The 20,630-nt window shown below is 44.0% G+C and overlaps 1 protein-coding gene across 2 annotated transcripts in view; it reads left to right on the top strand.

Moving 5' to 3' along the window:
• Tcp11l1 (t-complex 11 like 1) overlaps positions 1-20,630 on the top strand; it is a 32,690-nt gene that overhangs the window by 6,038 nt on the left and 6,022 nt on the right. For both annotated transcript variants that reach the window (XM_059261037.1, XM_059261038.1), the window contains exons 3-7: positions 7,880-8,012; positions 9,228-9,348; positions 10,297-10,517; positions 16,031-16,167; positions 18,354-18,550. In XM_059261037.1, the coding sequence (XP_059117020.1) occupies positions 7,880-8,012; positions 9,228-9,348; positions 10,297-10,517; positions 16,031-16,167; positions 18,354-18,550 (809 nt within the window). The remainder of the gene's footprint in view (positions 1-7,879; positions 8,013-9,227; positions 9,349-10,296; positions 10,518-16,030; positions 16,168-18,353; positions 18,551-20,630) is intronic.

Here is a 20,630-nt window from a genome sequence, read left to right as displayed (position 1 = left end):
GCTGTAATGTGGAGGCTATAATTTGAGTGGGAAATGCCCTCCATAGGCCCATGTGTTAAAAGCTGGCATTCAGCTGTGGCATTATGAAGAGTCGGTAGAAACTTTAGGAGGGAGGGTCACTGGTAACTGCCCGTCAGGGAGTTATTGGGGCCCTGGCCACTTCTTCATTCTCCTTTTGCTTTTGGCTGAGTTGAGTAACTGTTCAGTCATGTGGACCCTGCCATTGTGTGCGGCTCACTGCAGACCCCAAAGGATGGCTCTACTAGATCCGGGGCTGGAACTTCCAAAACTGTAAGCCAATCCCCAACCTGAATGATTTTTGAGATCCAGCTTCATGTAGCCCAGGCTCGACTCAAATTCTGTAGCTAAGGATAACCTTGAATTCTTGATCGTTCTGTTTCCATTTCCAAAGTGCTGGGTTACAGACTTGTACTACCATGCCCAGCTTGTATGTATGTATGTATGTATGTATGTGAGTCAAGGTCTCACTCTGTAGACTAAGCTTCCCTGGAACTCACTTTGGGCTTGGCCTCAAACTCATGTAGTCTAACTGCCTCAGTCTCTGAGTGCTGGGATTACAGGTGTAAGCTACCACACCCAACAACTTTGTCTCTTAATGAGTTTGTCTCCAGAACTCCCTACAGCAGCAGAAAACTGACTAACAAGATATAGACTGCTAACATGCTTTTTATTAACTGTAGTTTCTAATAAAGAAGGGGTTTCTGGTTTATCACAGTGATTCTGTGAAGGACAGACTTGCTTTTTGGCATTCTGTCAATGACAGCATGGCTCTAAATTAATGTAAAGTTAGTATTAGGCTACATTATTTGAAAATACATGTGGTTCTGTCTAAGGCAAGAGTATTTTCCTAGCACCTATGACCAAGTTTTCAAGGAGCCAGAAGCTGCTAAAAAAAGACCCAGGTTTTGTTCCCAGCACCCACGTTGGGTGATTGACAACTGCCTGTGACTCAAGCTCCAGGGAATTGAATGTTTTTTTACTCCTCTTTGGGTACCAACACTCACATTCATGCAGATGTGCACAGACATACATTTCATTCTTTTGTTGTTGTTTTTTCGGGACAGGGTTTCTCCGTGTAGTTTTGGTGCCTGTCCTGGAGCTCACTCTGTAGACCAGGCTGGCCTTGAACTAACAGAGATCCGCCTGGCTCTGCCTCCCAAATGCTGGGATTGAAGGCACATGCCACCACTGCCTGGCCACATATCATTCTTTTAAAAATTATTTTTTAAATTTATGTTTGAGCTGAGTGGTGGTGGCACATATCTTTAATCCCAGCACTCAGGAGGCAGAAGCAGGCAAATCTCTGAGTTCGAGGCCAGCTTGGTCTACAGAGTGAGTTCCAGGACAGCCAGGGCTACACGGAGAAACCGTGTCTCCAAAAACCAAAACAACAACCAAACAAACAAACAAAATTGATGTTTGAATATTATTAAAAAATAATTGAGCCGGGCGGTGGTGGCACACGCCTTTAATCCCAGCACTCGGGAGGCAGAGCCAGGCGGATCTCTGTGAGTTCGAGGCCAGCCTGGGCTACCAAGTGAGTTCCAGGAGAGGCGCAAAGCTACACAGAGAAACCCTGTCTCGAAAAACCAAAAAAAAAAAAAAATAATAATAATAATAATAATAATTGAAATTTAGATTAGGACAAAATTTCTAGCAATTTCTTAAAGGATGCTAAAGTGCTTTTACTATTTTTACTACATATATAAAACAATGTTCTCAGTGTAAACAATTACAAAGTCAGAATGTTGATCAACTTTGAAAAACATTGAAGATGCTGTATGTACTTCAGTATTAACTATTCAGCCAAGATTCAATTAATTATATAAAATATTTTTTATAAGCATATCTATTAGTATGCAAATTTTCTTTGATCTTTAATAAATTGATAAAATTATATGTCTACCAAAGTATTGGGGTTTTTTTTGTATTTTGGGTTTTTTTTTTTTTGTGTGTGTGTGTGTGTGTGTGGTTTTTTTTTGTTGTTGTTTTTAAGATTTAAAAAATTAGCCAGGTGGTGATGGCCCACACTTTAATCCCAGCACTCAGGAGGCAGGGACAGGAGGATCTCTGTGAGTTTGAGGCCAGCCTGATCTAGAAAGTGAGTTCCAGGACAGCCAAAGATGTTACACAGAGAAACCCTGTCTCAAAAAACAAAAACAAAACATATAAAAAGATGTGTATATATATTTACACACACATGCCACACACACACACACACACACACACACACACACACACACACACACCCCTCCACGGATATATCTGAAATCCTTGAGTGCCTTAGAACTTTACAAATGGAATGTGTGACAGCCAGAGCATGGTTGGATGACCTTATAATTTATATCTGCACCACAACCTTGAGCTGCTAGGATAGCATCATCAACTCCATAATTTTCTTGTGCTACTTGGCAGCAAATCTCTGTCCACCTCAGCCCTTGGTAATCACTGATCAGCTTTCTGTGTGGTCTTGCTGTTGGTTTGACTTCATATGAATGGAGTTTAGGGCTGATGTGGTGGCTCCGTGAGGAAGGTACTCCCTGCCGAGCCTCATGACTTGACTTCAATCCTTGGAACTCACATCATGGAAAGAGAGAACCATCTCCCATAACTTATCCTCTAGCCTCCACATATGTGTGCAGGCATGCACATCTGTACACACACAATGCACATGTATTAATTTAAAAATATTTTTTAAAGTGGAATTCTAGTGAATATGGCTGTTTATATCTGACATTGTCAATAGAGAGAATTCTTCTGAAATTTGTGGTTTTGCATTTAACAGTAGTTCCTTTTCTTGCCAAGTAACATTCCACTTGTGGTGATACACAACTTCTTTATCTTTCTGTAATTAATAGATATTTGGATTTGTCAAGGTTTTGTGAATACGATTATTAATATATGAGCACAAGTCTTTACATGACCCTACTTTCTGTTTTCTTGGGTAATGGATTAGGAGTGGGATTTCTGGTTCATGTGGTAAACATATGTTTTACTTTATAAGAAACCACGAGAAGGCCCGAGGAGATAGATCAATTGGTAAAGTCTTTGCCCAAGCTTAAGGACCCGAATTTGAATCCATCCCATAAGCCACATAAAACAGCTAGGTAAGGTGGCACATGTCTATAGTTCAGACCAGAAGAGGCAGAGACAACTGGATCTGCAGAGTTTGCTGGCCACCTAGCATACTTGGTAAGTTCCAAGTTCCAGAACATGGCTCAAAAAACAAGATGGATGGCTCCTGGGGAATGACATCCAGGACTGACCTCTGGCCCCAACTCATTCATACGTACACACACACACACACACACACACACACACACACACACACACAAAGAAACCACATTGACTGTTGCTTAATACCCCACTCCATATGTAAGTCCCGACACTCTGCCTTTGTGCCAGTTTTCAGCATATTTGGCATGGTCAGTCTTTCTACTTCTGGACGGAGCTAGTAGATGTGTTCTTACAGCTCACACTGGGTTTAATTTGCATTTCCCTAATGACAATGAGCATCTTTCCATGTACTTTTTGGCATTTGTATATCTTTTTTGAAAAAGTGTGTGTTTGATTCTTTTGCCAACTACTTGTTGGTAATTGTCTGTTACTGAGTTGTAGGATCTTATAGAGCTGGCTGTGTGCTCTGTCAAGTGCTTTACCTGTGTTTTCTCTTGTGACATATCTTCCGTGTTCTTTGTTATTGTTGTTGTTGTTTTTCTCACATATTAAATCTCTATGTGGTTATTTGGGAGCTTGCCAGCAGTCCTGACAAAAAAAAACCCCACCTACACAGGATAGTCAGGACTATTACACAGAGAAACTATGTCTGCTGTTGACATGAGAGACACTAGACTAGTAAGCCACATTTGCCTCCATTTTTGTGTGTATAGAACCTCTTTAAAGCTTTCTCAGGTCTTATGTGGATGTAGGTGCCCCATGTTGGAATGCTATTTGTAGGCAGAGTTTTTCATTGGAACTGAGGGCCAGTTCCCAAATAACCATACAGAGACTTAATATTAATTATAAATGCTCGACTGATAGCTCAGACTTGTTACTAACTAGCTCTTACGGTTTTTTTTTATTTTACTTTTTAAACACTTATTTATTTATTATGTATACAGTGTTCTGCCCACATGTATCCCTTCAGGCCAGAAGAGGGCACCAGATCTCATTACAGATGGTTGTGAGCCATCATGTGGTTGCTGGGAATTGAACTCAGGACCTCTGGAAGAGCAGGCAGTGCTCTTAACCCCTGAGCCATCTCTCTAGCCCACTCCTACATTTTAAATTAACCCATATTTCTTATCTACACTCAGCCACATGGTAGTACCTTTTTCCAACATGGTAAGTTCATCTTGCTTCTCTGTGCATGTCCCCATGACTCCTGAGACTCCTCCCTTCTTCTTCACATTCTCTTTTGGTCTGCAAGTCCAGCCTAACCTCTGTCTGTCCAGTTATGGGCCAGTCAGCTCTTTATTAACCAATGAGAGTAATGCATATTTACAGTGTACAAAGATTGTTCCACAGCAGTCCTGGAACTGACCACAGACCCATAATGATCCACCTGCCTCTGACTCCTGAGTGCTGGGATTAAAGGTGTGTGCCACCATGCCTGGTACACTTTTCATCCTCCTAATAGTTTCTTTCACAGAGTACGAGTTTTAGATACAAGTCTAATTTATCATTTCCTCTTATAGTTTGAGCTTTTTGTATTGTAAAAACATATTGCTTAATATAAGATCATAAAGATTTTCTTTCCTCTTATAGAAGTTTTATCATCTTAGCTGTTACATCTATGTTTATAACTTATACTGAATTAGTTTTTGTCATGGAGGAAAGAATTGAGGATCTTTTTTTTTTTTTTTTTAATTTTTATGTCATTGTTGATCTTGTTTTTTTTTGTTTTTGTTTTTGTTTTTGTTTTTTTGAGACAGGGTCTCTCTATGTAGCTTATGCTGTTCTGGAACTCACTGTGTACACCAGGCTAGCCATGAATCTACATTGATTTGCTAGACTTTGCCTCCTGAGTCCTGGGATTAAAGATGTGTACCACAACACCTAGCAGAGTGTTGTTGGTTTTTTGGTTTTTTAAGGCAGGGTTTTTCTCTGTATTCCTGACTGTCCTGAAACCACTCTGTAGACCAGGCTGGCCTCGAACTTGGAGATTCTCGGAGATCTGCCTGCCTTTGTCTTTTGAGTGCTAGGTTTAAATGAGTGTGCCACCACTGCCTTGCTGTCTTTCTTTTGTATATGGGGGTTTAACTGTTTTAGAAATATTTTTATTAAAAATACTATGCTTGCCCTCTGACTACATATATATACACATATGAGTGTGTCAATGTGTTTCTGTGTGTGTGTTTGTGTGTGTGTGTGTGTATTTGAGTCTATTTCTATACTCTCTGTCAATCTATATGTATGTATGTAAAACCCTATAGTCTTGATGATCATAGTTTGAAGAAAGCCTTGTAATCAGCATAAGTCTTCCAGACTTCTTTCCAGAATAGTCTTTGCTCTCTGGGTCTTTTGCATTTCCATATAATATAAACTTCAGAAACAGTTTGGAAATTTCAAAAAGACCTGATGGGATTTTGGTTAGAATATGTTTAGTCAGTAGATTTACTTAGAGAAAATTGACATCTCCATAATATCAAGAATTGAAAAAATATTATCTAGGCTTTATTTGGGACATTTTTATATTTTACTAATATGTGTGATATTAATTTTACTTTTATTTTATATTTTTATTAATATTTTCTAGAAATGCTGAGAATTTTGTGAGGAAGAATTCTCAATAGTTCCACAACTTCCTATATGCAATTTAATAAATTTTTTTTTTAACCAAACAGGATATGGTCAGCTCTTAGACCTAGTTCCTTTTTCAGGGAGCAAAAGGAAAGAAAAAAGTTAGAAGGAAACATTTTTCTCTAACCTAAGAACCTTTCATCTGTGAAGCCCTGGGCAAACAGCGACATCGCTTATCATTATCACCATCCCAGGGACTAATGAAGTCTCCAGCTCAGGGCTCTCGACTGTCAGCAGCAGCCTGAGACCCGGTGCAAGAAAAATTCTTCTGCCCTGCCAGACAGTAAAGCCAAAACCCTTCAAGGGGCCAGCAGCCAGCCTCCCTCCCTTCCCTGTAGTTTAAAGCTGGAGAAGCCTGGCTCCGGCGCCCAAGGAGTAAACTTACCCCCTTGCTCCTTGGTTCAGAACACCAGGAGAGAACTTTACCCGAGCTTTGGATGTGGAAGCTGAATCTCAGGCTGTATTGGGAGAGATGAAGGCATGGAGAACAGCTCTGAGACATTTACAGTCAGCACAGGAGCAAAAGCTACAGGACTTGCAGGAAAGAGTGGTGGGGCCGGGGCATCCCACTGACTTCTTCAGTCTTTGTTTTAGCAGGGCTGTGTACTGTAGAGTTCTAGTGTCCCCTACCTTCAGGGCTCTTCATTGGCAAGCTACAGAGATCTATCTTATAGTCTGTCTTTCTATCCTGTACTAGGTTTTGATGTTGAGACATTATCATATGTAACCCAGGCTGGCCTTGAACTTGTTATGTAGCTGAGACTGACCTTGAACTCCTGATCCTCCTTCTTCTATTTCTCAAGTTCTGGAATTGTAGGACATGCACCGCCATGCCCTGCTTAAGGTAAACTTTTTCTTTTTTAAAAAAAAATTTTTTCCCCCAGAGCTGAGGACCAAACCCAGGGCCTTGCAATTTCTAGGCAAGCACTCTACCACTGAGCTAAATCCCCAACCCTTTTTAAAAATTTTAACATTTAGTGTATGTGGGTGGGTGTGTCTCTCTGTGTGTCTGTATAATGTCTCTGTGTGTGTGTATGTGTGTAGTGTCTGTGTGTGCCTATATGGTCTATGTGTTTGTGTATAGTGTCTCTGTGTGTAGTGTCTCTGTGTGTGTGTGTGTCTCTCTGTGTGTGTGTGTCTGTGTGTGTGTGTGTGCGTGTGTGTGTGTGTGTGTGTGTGTGTGTGTGTGTGTGTGTGTGTGTGTATGTCTGTGTGAAGGTTGGAAGACTAGTTGTGGGTTGGGTTCTCTCATCGTGTGGGTCCCAGGGATTGAACTCAGGTCGTCAGGCTTGGGCACAAGCACCTTTACTTGCTGAGCCATCTCATGAATTCCAGGGTAGCAGATTTAAGCTTCTTTAAGACTTAATGCTATTTTAATTTTGAGAATGTCAGTGTTAATGCAAACGTAAGTTGTTTATGGAAGCAGATCTTTTTTTTTTTTTTTTTTGTTTTTTCAAGACAGGGTTTCTCTATGTAGCTTTGCGCCTTTCCTGGAACTCACTTGGTAGCCCAGGCTGGCCTCGAACTCACAGAGATCCGCCTGGCGGAAGCAGATCTTTTTACAATATGTTTATTTGTGTTTGAATGTGTGTGTTTATGGACTCACACATGCCCAGTACACACGCAGAGGTCATAGGAGAGCATGCAGGAGTCAGTTGTCTGTCTACCATGTGGGTTCCAGGGATGGACACAAATCAGCAGGCCTGGCAGCAGGCCCCTCTCCCCCTGAGTTGGATCACTGACACCGAGACAAGACTGTAAATCTGGTAGTTCCCCTTTTGGAAAGACAGGAGTTAGCAGAGGCAGAACATAAACCTTAGTTTATTGGGACAATAAAAACCTGTAATTTAAGTTTTCAATCCCAATTTACTGTACTATTTTCCAGTCTTAGTGGGAACCATATGTTTTGTGTGTTATGTTAATGCTTGTTACTTTTAGGATTCTAGGTAAAAAGCAAAAGCTAAACCTACTGTTTGAAATGTTGGGGTACAGGAATCGCTGCAGCTACCACACAGGCTTTAGCTTACGGACCTCTTCCACTGGGTTTCTCTTACAGCTAGTCCTCCGAGACTTGTCACTGTGGAGGAACTTCTAGAAACAGCGAAAGGAGTCACCAACATGGCTCTAGCCCACGAAATTGTCGTCAATGGAGACTTCCGGATTAACGCCGTTGAATTAGCAGAAGGCAGGTGCGTGTGTGGACGTGTTTACTAGAGCATTTCCCAGTTCTGGGAATGGCTTTTCATTTGATGCCAGTGTGTTCAAGTACATTTTTCCTTTTGTACATCAGTGCTAAAAACATTCCTGGGTTAGGAGTGACTGTCGTGAACAGGGTCTGAAAGCCATGGATGCTCCAGGACATAAGGAAAGGGTCTGGAGCCTGACATCTTCCAGGCCGTCTTTCTCTGTCAGGGTTAGCTATTTCATTCTTCCCAGGGCCTTGCTTCCTTCGTCTCCTGTAACTCCTGTGTCATTGCTGTTATCTAACTTGCAAGCTTTGCCAGATTCTAAACTACGGGAAGCAAGGAAGCCAGGTGGGGTGGCTCATGCCCATAATCCCAACACTCGGGTGGGTAGTGGAGGCAGGAGATCAGTTCAAGGTCATCCTCGACTACGGAGCAGGTTAGAAGCCAGCCAGGGCCATGTGAGTCCCTATCTCAAAAAACAAAAACAAAACAATAATAATAAAAGATGAAGGCAGGAGAGATGGCTGAGTAGTCAAGAGTTGTTACTGCTCTCGCAAGAGGACTTGAGTTCAAGTCCACACGCCCACATTGGGCAGTGTACAACCACCTGTAGCTCCATTCCAGGGGCATCTGTTGCCTCTGGCCTCTGTAGGAACCTGTATTCACATATATGTCACATATATGTACCATAGGAACTTGCTGAGGTCAGAGAAAATAAAGTTAGCAACTCTGAATTTTCCAGTCTTTAAGAAATTTAAAATTTAAAATTTTATGTGTATGAGTGGCTTTCCCTGCACGTATGTTTGTGCACTGTGTGCATGCCTGGTGCCCGCAGAGGTCAGAAGAGGGTGTTGGATCTTGGAACTGGAGTTATGTCTGGATAGTTGTGAGCTGCCACGTGGGTGCTGAGAAGTAAATCCACGTCCTCTGCAAGAGAAACTAGTGCTCTTAGCCACTGAGCCATCTCTGCGGCCTCCAGTCTGCTCTCCTTATGGCAGGCATCAGTATATGCTAGTCACTGGATTCATGTTGCCACTAAGTGATGTGACATCTACTCTTATGTCCGGGATGTCTTTCCTTGGTTCCTATGGTTTTGAAGATTTGTTACCCTACAGCCATAGAATTTATGACTTTGAAAATTATTTAAACTCATAGACATATATGCATATATATACTATTATATTTATTTGTCTTTCTATTTTTCCTTGTTGTCTTCAGCTTGGAGAAAAGAGTAAAGGAGATTGTACATAAAGCATTCTGGGATTGCTTGAGTGTCCAGCTAAGTGAAGACCCCCCAACATATGACCATGCCATCAAACTTGTAGGAGAGATCAAAGAGGTAAGGCAGAGAATGAATTGTGTTTAGGGATTGTTCATTCAGCCTGTGTTACTATGCCAGAAGACTCTAAGGAGATTGAGGGTCATAAAGTTACGTTATTTGAAGGAATTTGGATTGAGTACTTATGATTTAGCACCACTGGCCCTTTAAAAAAAATTTTCAACCAAGAGGGCACCAGATCTCATTACAGATGGTTGTGAGCCACCGTGTGGTTGCTGGCAATTGAACTCAGGACCTCTGAAAGAGCAGCCAGTGCTCTTAACCGCTGAGCCATCTCTCCAGCCCCCAAAGGCACTACTTTTGTACAACAAAGAAAAAGTTCATTACTCAGAGACAACAAAACTTACATTATGAAATATAGAGTATTTATAAATTTTTAATAGGTATGGACACATTCAGTTTATGTTGGCCAAAAAGTGATTGTGCCTTGGGGCCGAGAAGGCCATAGGTGGAAGGACTTTTCTGCAGTGGCTTTACCACTCACTGAAGAACAAGCTGGGAAAATAGGAAGCAGTGCTTGGCTCACAGGCTCCATAGCAACTGTCCTCTCCTTCGCTTATCACTAATCATTTTTAGCCACACATGGTGATACATACCCATGATCCTAGCACTTGGTGTGCTGAGGCAGAAGGGTCTCTAGCTTGTAGCCAGATTGAACCGCACAGCAAGACCCTGCCTCAAAGGACAAACACAAACCAACCCACAAACTGCCAGTTTTTTCTTGCATTGAAGCAATTGCTAGAATATGAACAAGGCTTAAATAGCTATTCTAAATGATTCATATGCATGTTTGTCTGTAGATTTGTTAAGTAAGAGGCTAAAAATAAGTGCATTGTCATGAGAGCAGTTGGTGATCCTTTACTTTTGAATAGATATCAATTCTTTTGTGCACAATAAAGATGATGCCTGACTAAGAAACTGACTGAACTTAGCTGTGCTCTCTTGTAGATCCTGCTCTCTTTCTTGCTGCCTGGTCACACTAGACTAAGAGACCAGATAACTGAGGTCTTGGATCTGGAACTTATTAAACAGGAAGCAGAGAATGGGGCCCTAGACATTGCCAAGCTGGCAGAATTCATTATTGGCATGATGGGGACATTGTGTGCACCTGCTCGTGATGAGGAAGTTAAAAAGCTAAAGGACATTAAGGAAATAGTGCCTCTTTTCAGGTATGGAATGTGTCCATCACAATACACCTGGCCGAAAGCCTGCTTGCAGATTACACTTCAAGTCTAGGGACTCAGTCATTTCAAAAATGTTTCTAAAACAAACATCTAAAACACAGACATGTAGGAATTCTGCCACTCACAGCCACTATTTTTCCAGGGACTAAGGCGCTAAGGTAGAATCTTGAGTTCAAATCTAGTTTGGGGAACATAGTGAGATACTGTCTTAAAATGAATGAATGAGCCGGGCGGTGGTGGCGCACGCCTTTAATCCCAGCACTCGGGAGGCAGAGCCAGGCGGATCTCTGTGAGTTCGAGGCCAGCCTGGGCTACCAAGTGAGTTCCAGGAAAGGCGCAAAGCTACACAGAGAAACCCTGTCTCGAAAAACCAAAAAAAAAAAAAAAAAAAAAATGAATGAATGAATAGATGAATGAATTAATGAAGAATAAAATAAATAAGGGAGATAGCAGTTCCAGCTGGTTGTGACTGTGATGACCAGGTTGTCCAATCTTTTGACTTTTATAAAGAGAAGTCGGGAGATCTGTTTGTTTGTTCATTTTGTTTTGTTTTGAAGTTTTTTTTAAGATTTACTTATTTCATTTAGATGGTTGTGAGCCACCATGTGGGTGCTGGGAATTGAGCTCAAGACCTCTGGAAGAGCAGCCAGTGCTCTTAACCGCTGAGCCATCTCTCCAGCCTCCTGGTTGTTGAAAGCAGTGTATGAGCAGTTTGGGGTTACTGTAAGTCAGCAGCCGCCCATGGGCAGTTTCTGATGGCCTTTGCTTCCCTGTGGGTGGCCTTAGAGAACTGCCGGGACTGTTTCCAGGACAAGTGGTCTGCTGTGGACTTGTGAGCTGGACAGAGGAGCAGGGGGAGGGCTCCAGATGCATCCTTTCCTGTACATTGAGAGGAAGGCTGTGGTTCTGAAGGGCCATGGGCCTGGGAGCACATTTGACCCTCTTCCTGCTTTTGTGCAGGGCCACATTTAACACCCGAGCCTTGGGTTCTTTTTTTTTTCTTCCTTTTTTTGAGATAGGATTTTTCTTTGTAGTCCTGGCTGTCCTGGAAATCACTTTGTAGACCAAGCTGGCCTCAAACTCGCAGAGATCCAAGTGTTTCTGCCTCTTGAGTGCTGGGATTAAAGGTGTGCACCACTGTGTCCAGCAAGCCTTGGGTTCTTTTTTTTTTTTTTTTTTTTTTCTTAAATGTGCTTTGGTGTTTTGCCTGCATGAGGGTGTCAGATTCTGTGGGACTGGAGTTACAGACAGTTGTGAGCTGCCATGTGGGTGCTGGGAATTGAACCTGAGTCCTCTGGAAGAACAGCCAGTGCTCTTAACTGCTGAGCCATCTCTCCAGCCCCTAACCCTTGGGTTCTTAACTTGGATTCTTACCTCCTACAGGTGGGCACTTAGCTGTCCTTAGTCATGGTATAGGCCAGGCAGGATGGAAGGTACTCTCAGAAGCAGGCCAGGAGTTTGTCTTTGGGTACGGAGTGTGAACTAGCAATTATACCACTGAACTAGAGCATAAAATACCTCTTAAAACACAGAGAAACGGGGGGAAGAGGGAGGAAGAAAGGAGAAAGTTAATTTTTGTTCTTCATTTTGTTTGAAACAGGTCTCTCTGTGTAGTTCTGGCTTTTCTGGAACTTGATATGTAGACCAGGCTGGCCTCAAACTCACTGAGATCCTCCTGCCTCTGCCTTCAGAGTGCTGGGACTAAAGGCGTGTGCCACCTCGCCTGGCTGATTTTCATTCTTTGCTTAGAAAGTGACTCCTATGTAAGTACAACCACCAAGGAGCTGCAGCTCAGGTCAAGACCCCGGTCCTTCCTCTGCCGCCAGGAGGGCTGACCCAGAGCCAAGGACCACGCTCTGGGCTGCAAAGGCAGTGTCCAGTGAGGAGCAGAGAAGGGGGGTAAGGGGCTTCAAAGCACCTTAACATTTTGCACTTTTTTTTTTCAGGCAGCGTTTCTTTGTGTAGTCTAGGCTGTCCTGGATCTTGCTCTGTAGACCAGGCTGGCCTTGAACTCACAGAGATCCTCCTGGCTCTACCTCCTGAGTGCCAGGATTAAAGGCGTGCGCCATCGCTGCCAGGCAAATTTTGCAGTCTTTGAAGCCATTAGTTAAGTGTTTGTTTTCCAAATTTGTTTTACTTTTTAGAAAAGATTGTTACTTTCTTTTTAATTATATTTATGTCTGTTTGTCTGTCTGTGGGTACATGCATGTAGTGCAGATGCCTGAGGAGGCCAGAGAGCTACCCAACCTAGGTGCTGGGAACTGAACTAAGGTCCTTCCTCTGATGATTCTAGTTTGTGTCAAGTTGACATAAAACTAGCCAGCACAGCTTGACACACAAACATCACTTTTCTGTTAGAACCTTTTCTTTCTCATGTATGTGCAAAATGGCACAATCATATTAATATTATAATGTAAAACGTAAATAACTTTAAAAGTTCCATGGCTTTACAAATTTAAACATGTTAAAAGTTCAGTCTCAGGGCTGGAGAGATGGCTCAGAGGTTAAGAACACTGGCTGTTCTTCCAAAGGTCCTGAGTTCAATTCCCAGCACCCACATGGTGGCTCACAACCATCTGTAATGAGATCTGGTGCCCTCTTCTGGCCTGCAGGCATACATGCAGACAGAACACTGTATACATAAATAAATAAATCTTAAAAAAAAAAAAAGTTCAGTCTCATCAGGCAGGCGGTGGTGGTGCATTCCTTTGATCCCAGCACTCGGGAGGCAGAGTCAGGTGGATCTAAGAGTTGGAGGCCAGCCTGGTCTACAGATGAGATCCAGGATAGCCAGAGCTACGCAAAGAAACCCTGTCTTGAAAAAACAAAACAAACAAAAAAAAGTTCAGTCTCTTTAAAATATCCAATCTCTAAAAATCCAAAATCTGTTTAAAAAACTCAAAGTCTCTCAACTGTGGGCTCTTACAAAATCAAAGTTAAGTTAAATGCTCTTTTGCTTTAAGAGGGAAGAACCAGGGCACAATCACACACAGATCAAAGCAAAACCAAACTCCCCCTGTGTACATCGTTCAGTGTCCAATATCTGGGATTCCCTCATGTTTTGGGCTCCTCCAGAGGGCCTGGGCCTTTCTCAGACTCCGCCCTCTGCTGCACTCAGAACTCTTAGGCTCGGGCTGGCTCCACTCCTCCGAGGCTGCTGCTGCTGTTTTTGGCGGTTGTCCCATGGTACTGGCATCTCCAAAGTCTTCTGCTGCAGCTGGGCTGCACTTTCACCAATAGCGTCTCCTGGGCTCTCCTGATGGTGCCAAGCCTCGGCTTCTCTGCATAGCCCCTTCAACCTTTGGTCTTCCCTTCCATTCTGGCCACACCTTCACCAGTGGCCTCTCCTGGCCTCTCCCGGTGCCAAGCTTCAGCTGCTGTCCATGACTCCTTCATGCCTTCAAAACCAGCACAACCTGGGTGACTTTTGTACATCACCAAGTTCAACTGCCAGTCCAGGGACAACCTTAGCCACCTCTGGAACAGAGCTTCTGTGTGCTGACTGAGGAAACACTTCCCAGAAGATGGCACCTCAGTGATGCTGGTCTCCTCTTCATCACCACCAATTCCTTGGCTCCAGCTGACCAGCGTCAATTGTCCCAGTAAAGCAAAGGTTTACTTCAGTGGTTCTGGTCTCCTGTTAGTCACAGCTGATTCTTCTGCCGCAGCGAACCAGAACCACAGATTGTCAACTCAAAATAGCAAACAGCCTTGATAGAGTGACTCTCTAAGTTTAAGTAACTCTCACACTTCCCTCTGGAACTTCACAAGCCAGGCCTCCATCGTCTGCAGTGCTCTCAACATTCTTGTCTTCCAAGCTCCCATAGGAAAGGTCGCTAAGCTTTGAACACTCAATGGCCTTTCTAGCCCAAAGTTCCAAAGTCCTTCCACAATCCTCCCAAAACAACATGGTCAGGTCTGTCACAGCAATACCCCATGATCTTGGTAACAATTTGTCTTAGTTAGGGTTACTATTGCTTTGATGAAACAACATGACCAAAAGCAACTTGAGGAGGAAAGGGTTTATTTCACTCACAGTTCCATATAAACTTCCATATAATAGTTCATCATCAAAACAGTGAGACAGGAACTCAAGCAGGGCAGGGACCTGGAAGTTGGAGCTGACATAGAGGCCGTAGTAGAGTGCTGCTCACTGGCTTGCTTCCTATGGCGTGTTTAACCTGTTTTCTTACAGACCCAGGACCACCATCCCAGGGATGGCCCCACCCTCAGTGGGCTGCACTCTTCCACATCAATCACTAATTAAGAAAATACCCTACAGGCTTGCCTACAGCCTCATCTTTGTTGTGGAATATTCCTTTACACTGTGTGAAGATGTATCACTGATTGGTTTAATAAAAAGCCAATAGCTAGGCAGGAAGTATAGCAGGGACTTCTGGACAGAGAGCACTCTGGGAAGAAGAAAACAGAATCGCCACCCAGATGCAGAAGAAACAGGATGGGCATAATGAAGATGAGGTAATGAGTGTGTGGAAGAACATAGATTAAAAACATGGGTTAATTTAAGTTATAAGAGCTAGTTAGAAACAAGCCTATGCTAAGGCAGAGCTTTCATAATTAATAATAATTATCTCCCTGTCATTTTTTTTGTGAGCTGGAGGCCCAAAGAAAAAAATCTATCTACAAGTCTTAATGAAGGCGTTTTCTTAACCGAGGCTCCCTTATCTCTGATGGCTCTAGTTTGTGTCAAGTTGACATAAGACTAGCCGGCAACAGGTCCTCTGGAAGAGCAGGAAGTGCTCTTCACCACTGAGCCATCTACCAGTTCCCCAAATTCATTTTCTTAATCCATTTTTCTCATGATTTTCCAGATTTCTTTTGCTGCCCTTTCTAAGATGAAACACATGTCTCTTTTCTGCTGTGGAACAATCCTTTTCTACACTATGAATATGTATTACTCTCATTGGTTAATAAAAAGCTGACAGGCCAGTAGCTGGGCAGGAAGTTAGGCGGGAAAGCCAAACTGAGAATGATGGGAAGAAGGAGAGCGGAGTCAGAGATGCCAGCCAGCCGCCAAGCAAGCAGGACATGTAAAAAATGAGGTAACAAGCCATGAGCCATATGGCAAAGGATAAGTAGAAATATGGGCTAATTTAAGTGTAAGAGTTAGCTAGTGGAGCTGGAGAGATGGCTCAGAGGTTAAGAACACACTGGCTGCTCTTTCAGAGGTCCTGAGTTCAATTCCCAGCAACCACATGGTGGCTCACAACCATCTATAATGAGATCTGGTGCCCTCTTCTGGTGTGCAGGCATACAGAACACTGTATACATAATGAAAAAAATAAATCTTTTTAAAAAGGTAAAAAGAGTTAGCTAGTAACAAGCCTGAGCTATCGGCCAAGCATTTATAATTTATATTCAGCTTCTGAGGGACCTGGTGGGACCTGGTGGTTGGGACAGGAAACTTCCATTTACTTTCCCCTTAAGCTATGCTTATGTCACTATTGCCCGCTTCTAAATCTTTTCTCTTTTTTCAGGGCAATCTTTTCTGTGTTGGACCTAATGAAAGTAGACATGGCCAACTTTGCTATCACTAGCATTAGACCACACCTCATGCAGCAATCAGTTGAATATGAGAGGAAGAAGTTTCAGGAGGTGTTGGAGAAGCAACCGAGTAAGTTGAATACTCCATTGCACCTTTCATTGTTGGCTTTTGTGTTCTATTTTAGCTACTGTAGCTCATTATCATCTAAAAGCCAACAACTGAGCCGAGTGCTGGCGTAGCCTTTAATCCCAGCACTAGGGAGGCAGAGGCACGCAGATCTCTGAGTCTGAGGCCAGCCTTGTATACAGAGTGAGTTCCAGGACAGCCAGGACTACACACAGAAACTCTGTCTTGAAAAAACAAAAACAAAAACAGAAAAACAAACCAAAATCAAAAATACCCCAGAAAGCCAACGACTGTTTCTAATTCAGACTAGAGTAACTGGAAGAAGGAAAGCATGGGATGCTGTCGAGCATCAAAACCAAGATAATAAGAAATATATCAACTGACAAACAAGAGCTGTGTGGGTAGACCATGAGAGTAAAAATGAAAAGAATGAAGATTACTAGATTAAATATTTTCCTCCAAGGAAAATAACCAGTTTCAGTTAAATTGTATTTCGGGTCTTGACCTTAAAATCATGACAAATCTTTTTTAATTAACTTTTCTCTGCTTATGGGAACAGCAGGGAACTTCACTAACTTCTTTCTTCCATGCAGAAATCTGTTTTCACCACCAGGAAATGCCAGTTTTTACTCTCTGTTGTTGTTTTTCTTTGTTTTTGAGACAGGGTCTCAAAATATTATGTAGCCCTGGCTAGCCTGCGCCACTGCCTTTCTAGTACCGGGATTAAAGGCATGCAGCACCACACCCGGCCGGCTTTAGTTTTGTTTTGGAGACCGGGTCTTGCTCTGCAGTCCAGGTTGGCCCGGTGCTCTCTGTGCAATGCAGGCTGGCCTTAAACTATGGCAGTGTTCCGCCTTCGCCTCCCCAAGTGCTGGGAGGAAAACGGCATTTTCACAAGCCTCGGATGACTGCAGGTAAACGGCTGACTGAAGAGTCTAGACGGGGTGTGTTTTTAGGGTGCTTTCAGGTGCAGTGTATGATGAATTTCATGTAGCACAGCTTTGCTGAGGAGGAGATGGAAATGGGCGTCTCTGAGTAGACTGTGTTGCCTAAGCAGGTTGTTAAATCCAGTGGCTCCCAAAGTTTAATTCAGGTGGATGCTTGGGGCCAGGGGTGGACAGAGGAGAGTAAAAGTACTGGAAGAAGATTGGCTGACACACCGTTCAGTTTGTCTGGCGCCGTGGTGCCTGCCAGGAGGCACCCAGGGACACGGCCTCATAGACTAAAGAGCGGGATAGCATCATGCTCAGAAGCTCAGGTGCAGTGAAGGCTTCATTGCTGAAGAGGAGCCTACCTAGACTCTCTGCTCATCAGGTTCCCAAAGCCTGGATGCCACAGAGAGAGGCTGTCTCTAGAAGCTAAGGCAGGGGGAGGCCGCGTGGCTCCGTGGTCAGGACCAAATCGAGAACTTTGTGCATCTGGGAAGAGCTGACAGCCGCTGGAACCCCAGCTGTCTGTGTGGTTTGAAGGAGGTCTCCTGCAGGGCTGCAACTGTCCCAAGAGGCCCTTTTTACTCAGAATGGTGTTACTCAGCCTAGGAAAGCAGCAGGAGCATAATGACCACTGAAAGCCCCCGAGGGCCCCACTGGAAGTGCTCCCCAGGCAGTGAGTACACACCAGACACCTCAGGCTGGTGGAACCCTGACTGGTAGGTCGGCCCTCAGTAAACCTTCGCTACACAGGGAAGTCAAGCGGGTGTCTTGTCCTGTTTGTCTGGGGGCCAGAAGTTTTACCATCCCTCAGAACTGTATCATCTGGGCTCCAGCCACATCGAATGCAGTGGTCAGGACTGGAGAAGAGAGGAAGAAACCAGGGGCAAGGCCTGGCTAGTGAGCTGTCCGCCTGGGAAGCAGGTGTCCTGCATTGCTTTGTTTTTCAAGACAGAGTTTCTCTGTGTAACAGTCCTGGCTTGTCCTGGAACTCACTCTGTAGACCAGGCTGGCCTCAAACTCACAGAGATCCACCTGCCTCTGCTGAGTCCTGGGATTAAAGGCGTGCGCCACCATCTTCTACTCAGACTTGTCTGAGGTCACGAAGCTAGCGATGAGCAATACTGTGGTCTGGACTGAGTTCTGTGGATTCCGAAGTTCATTCTCTGTCCTGGATGTCACTGTAGGACCGCTCTTCCTTAAGGTAATTCCAAGTGTCCCTGAAGTGTCAGGGTGATGAATGCAGCCCTGTTTCCACAGACTCCCTGGACTTTGTCACCCAGTGGCTGGAGGAGGCCTCAAATGACCTTTTGACTCAGAAGTACAAACACGCCCTGCCGGCTGGGGGAGGGGCTGCTGGCTCTGGGGATGCTGCAGTGCTGAGCCCTGCTTCTGTCCAGAATTATGCCTACCTGAAGCTTCTGAAATGGGACCACTTCCGGAGACCTTTCCCCGAGGTAGGTGCTGCTGGCACTTAACTATTCAGACTTGGTCTCCTGCCGCTCAGCTTTTCTGAAAGAATCACGGTATTCTGATATAAATCACAGAGCGCAAGGTCTTCTTTTCATTTGAAGTTGTGATGACTTCTTTATGAATGTTTCAGTGTACAGAATACTGGGTTTCACTGTGACAATTTCATATATATTCCTGCACTTGGCTCATACTCGTCTATCATCATCCCTTCTCTCTCTTCTGCTTGTCTGCTTTCTCACCACGTAATCCCCCTTCTGTGTGTATTTGTGTGTATGTATGTTCTACATGAGAAAACATGCAGTGTTGTCTTTCCCTTCCCCGTTATTCCCTATTGCCCCCCCCCCCCACTTTGAGGAAGGGTCCCTATGTACCCTTAGCTGTCCTGGATCTTGCTCTGTAGACCAAACCAGCCTCGAACTCCCAGCCGTCCGCCTGTCTCTGCCTCCTAGTGCTGAGATCAAAGATGTGCGCACCAGGCCCAGCTTTCTCTTTCCTTTTAAGCCCCTTCCTCCCTCAACAGTCTCCCTTTGGCTTTTATGTCATACACACACACACACACACACACACACACACACTCACTCACTCCCCTCAATGTAGATTGTGCCTATGAGAGAAGAGTGTGCTTATTTCTGAGTCTCTTTCTCTCTCTTGAGACACACAGAGAGATGGTCTTACTGTGTAGCCCTGGGTGGCCTAGAATTCACTACGTAGTCTAGGCTGGCTTTGAACTCACAATGATCTACCTGCTGATGCTTCCTGAATGCTGGGATTACAGGTGTGAGCCACATGCCAGTCTAATTTTATTCTTTATGGCTGAATGAAATGCCATAGGTAACCACATTGTAATTTATATATTGCCTGAAAGATTTTGCTGGGTATATAAGCTGTAAGGGAAATAACAGATATAGAGTTAAATACAGCGAACATGGGTTAGAAGGAAAACATCAAGAATGAGAGCAGGAAATCACCAGGAAAATAAAGAATAGAGACTGCAAAAGAAGAATAAAGAAAAGATCTGAAGGAAACCATCAAGAGAATGAGTGTCTTTTCCCCTAACCCCCTCAGATAAAAGTCTAGTACACACAGATGCTGCGGCTTTCCCTTTAAGCCCTGAACTGTCTGAGGCTGGCCCCCTAGGCATCCATAAGAAACCACTGAATGGTACAAGCCAAGGAGGAATTATATCCATGATCATTGTAGCATCACTCACAATGACCAAAATATAGACTCAGCCTAGATGCCCATCAACAGAGCAGCTTGTTATAGATTAACTGTGAGCGCGAGCAAGGTGTTCTTCTCAGTCGGGTCTTTTACTGGCAGGCTGTGTCTTGTGGTTACAAAGAAAGGGCCAATTGCTTTATTACTTGTCTTGAAAGGTAATCTTACAAGGAATCTTAAGGGAATCACACACCTACATTTTTATAGACTGGGTTCTTTAACAAGAGAGGCAGTCCACCTTCAAGTGGCTTCGTGTGGTCATCAGTTCTGCTGTCTGTCTGTCATTTTTTATTGTTTTCTTTATCTCCTTACCTGAGGTGGTGATGGTTATTGTTCGTTTGTTGTTCTGAGACAGGGTCTCACTGTATCCCAGGGTGGCCTTAGACTCCTAGCAATTCTCCCGACTCAGCCTTCTGTCAGCACGGTGACTTCCTGGTTTGTGGGGGAAAAAGATGGGGCCTCAGGACTTGGATGCTTCCCTTTTAAATCTGGGACACAATGGGAAGGCGTTGGCCACTCTAGCTCCATCTTCTTACCCTTCCCTTCCTACCGCTGTACCTTCTACGGAGATTGTGGCTCGCAGCCACTCCCCTGCTCACCGGGTTTCTTCATCTTTCAAGCAGCTGTACAAAAGGAACCCCCTTTTTGCATAGCCTGAAAGAGTAAAGGAGACTTGCCCGAGGTCACACTGCTGTGAAAGAGTAGAGTCTGGCTTTATCTCCAGGCCTGCCTCAGCTGATGCTTACAGCTCTACCAGCTCTGAAAGGAACCCGGGAAATCTGAAAGGGCGCCACAGGGCAGGGGGAGGTGTGGCGCCACTGCCCTCTGCTGGCCGGCTTGAGTCTC

The sequence above is a fragment of the Peromyscus eremicus genome, chromosome 4 (genome assembly GCF_949786415.1).
Source record: "Peromyscus eremicus chromosome 4, PerEre_H2_v1, whole genome shotgun sequence".
NCBI classification, from domain to species: domain Eukaryota; kingdom Metazoa; phylum Chordata; class Mammalia; order Rodentia; family Cricetidae; genus Peromyscus; species Peromyscus eremicus.
Note: the sequence above shows the minus strand (reverse complement) of the source record. Positions and strands in the feature narration are given on the sequence as shown.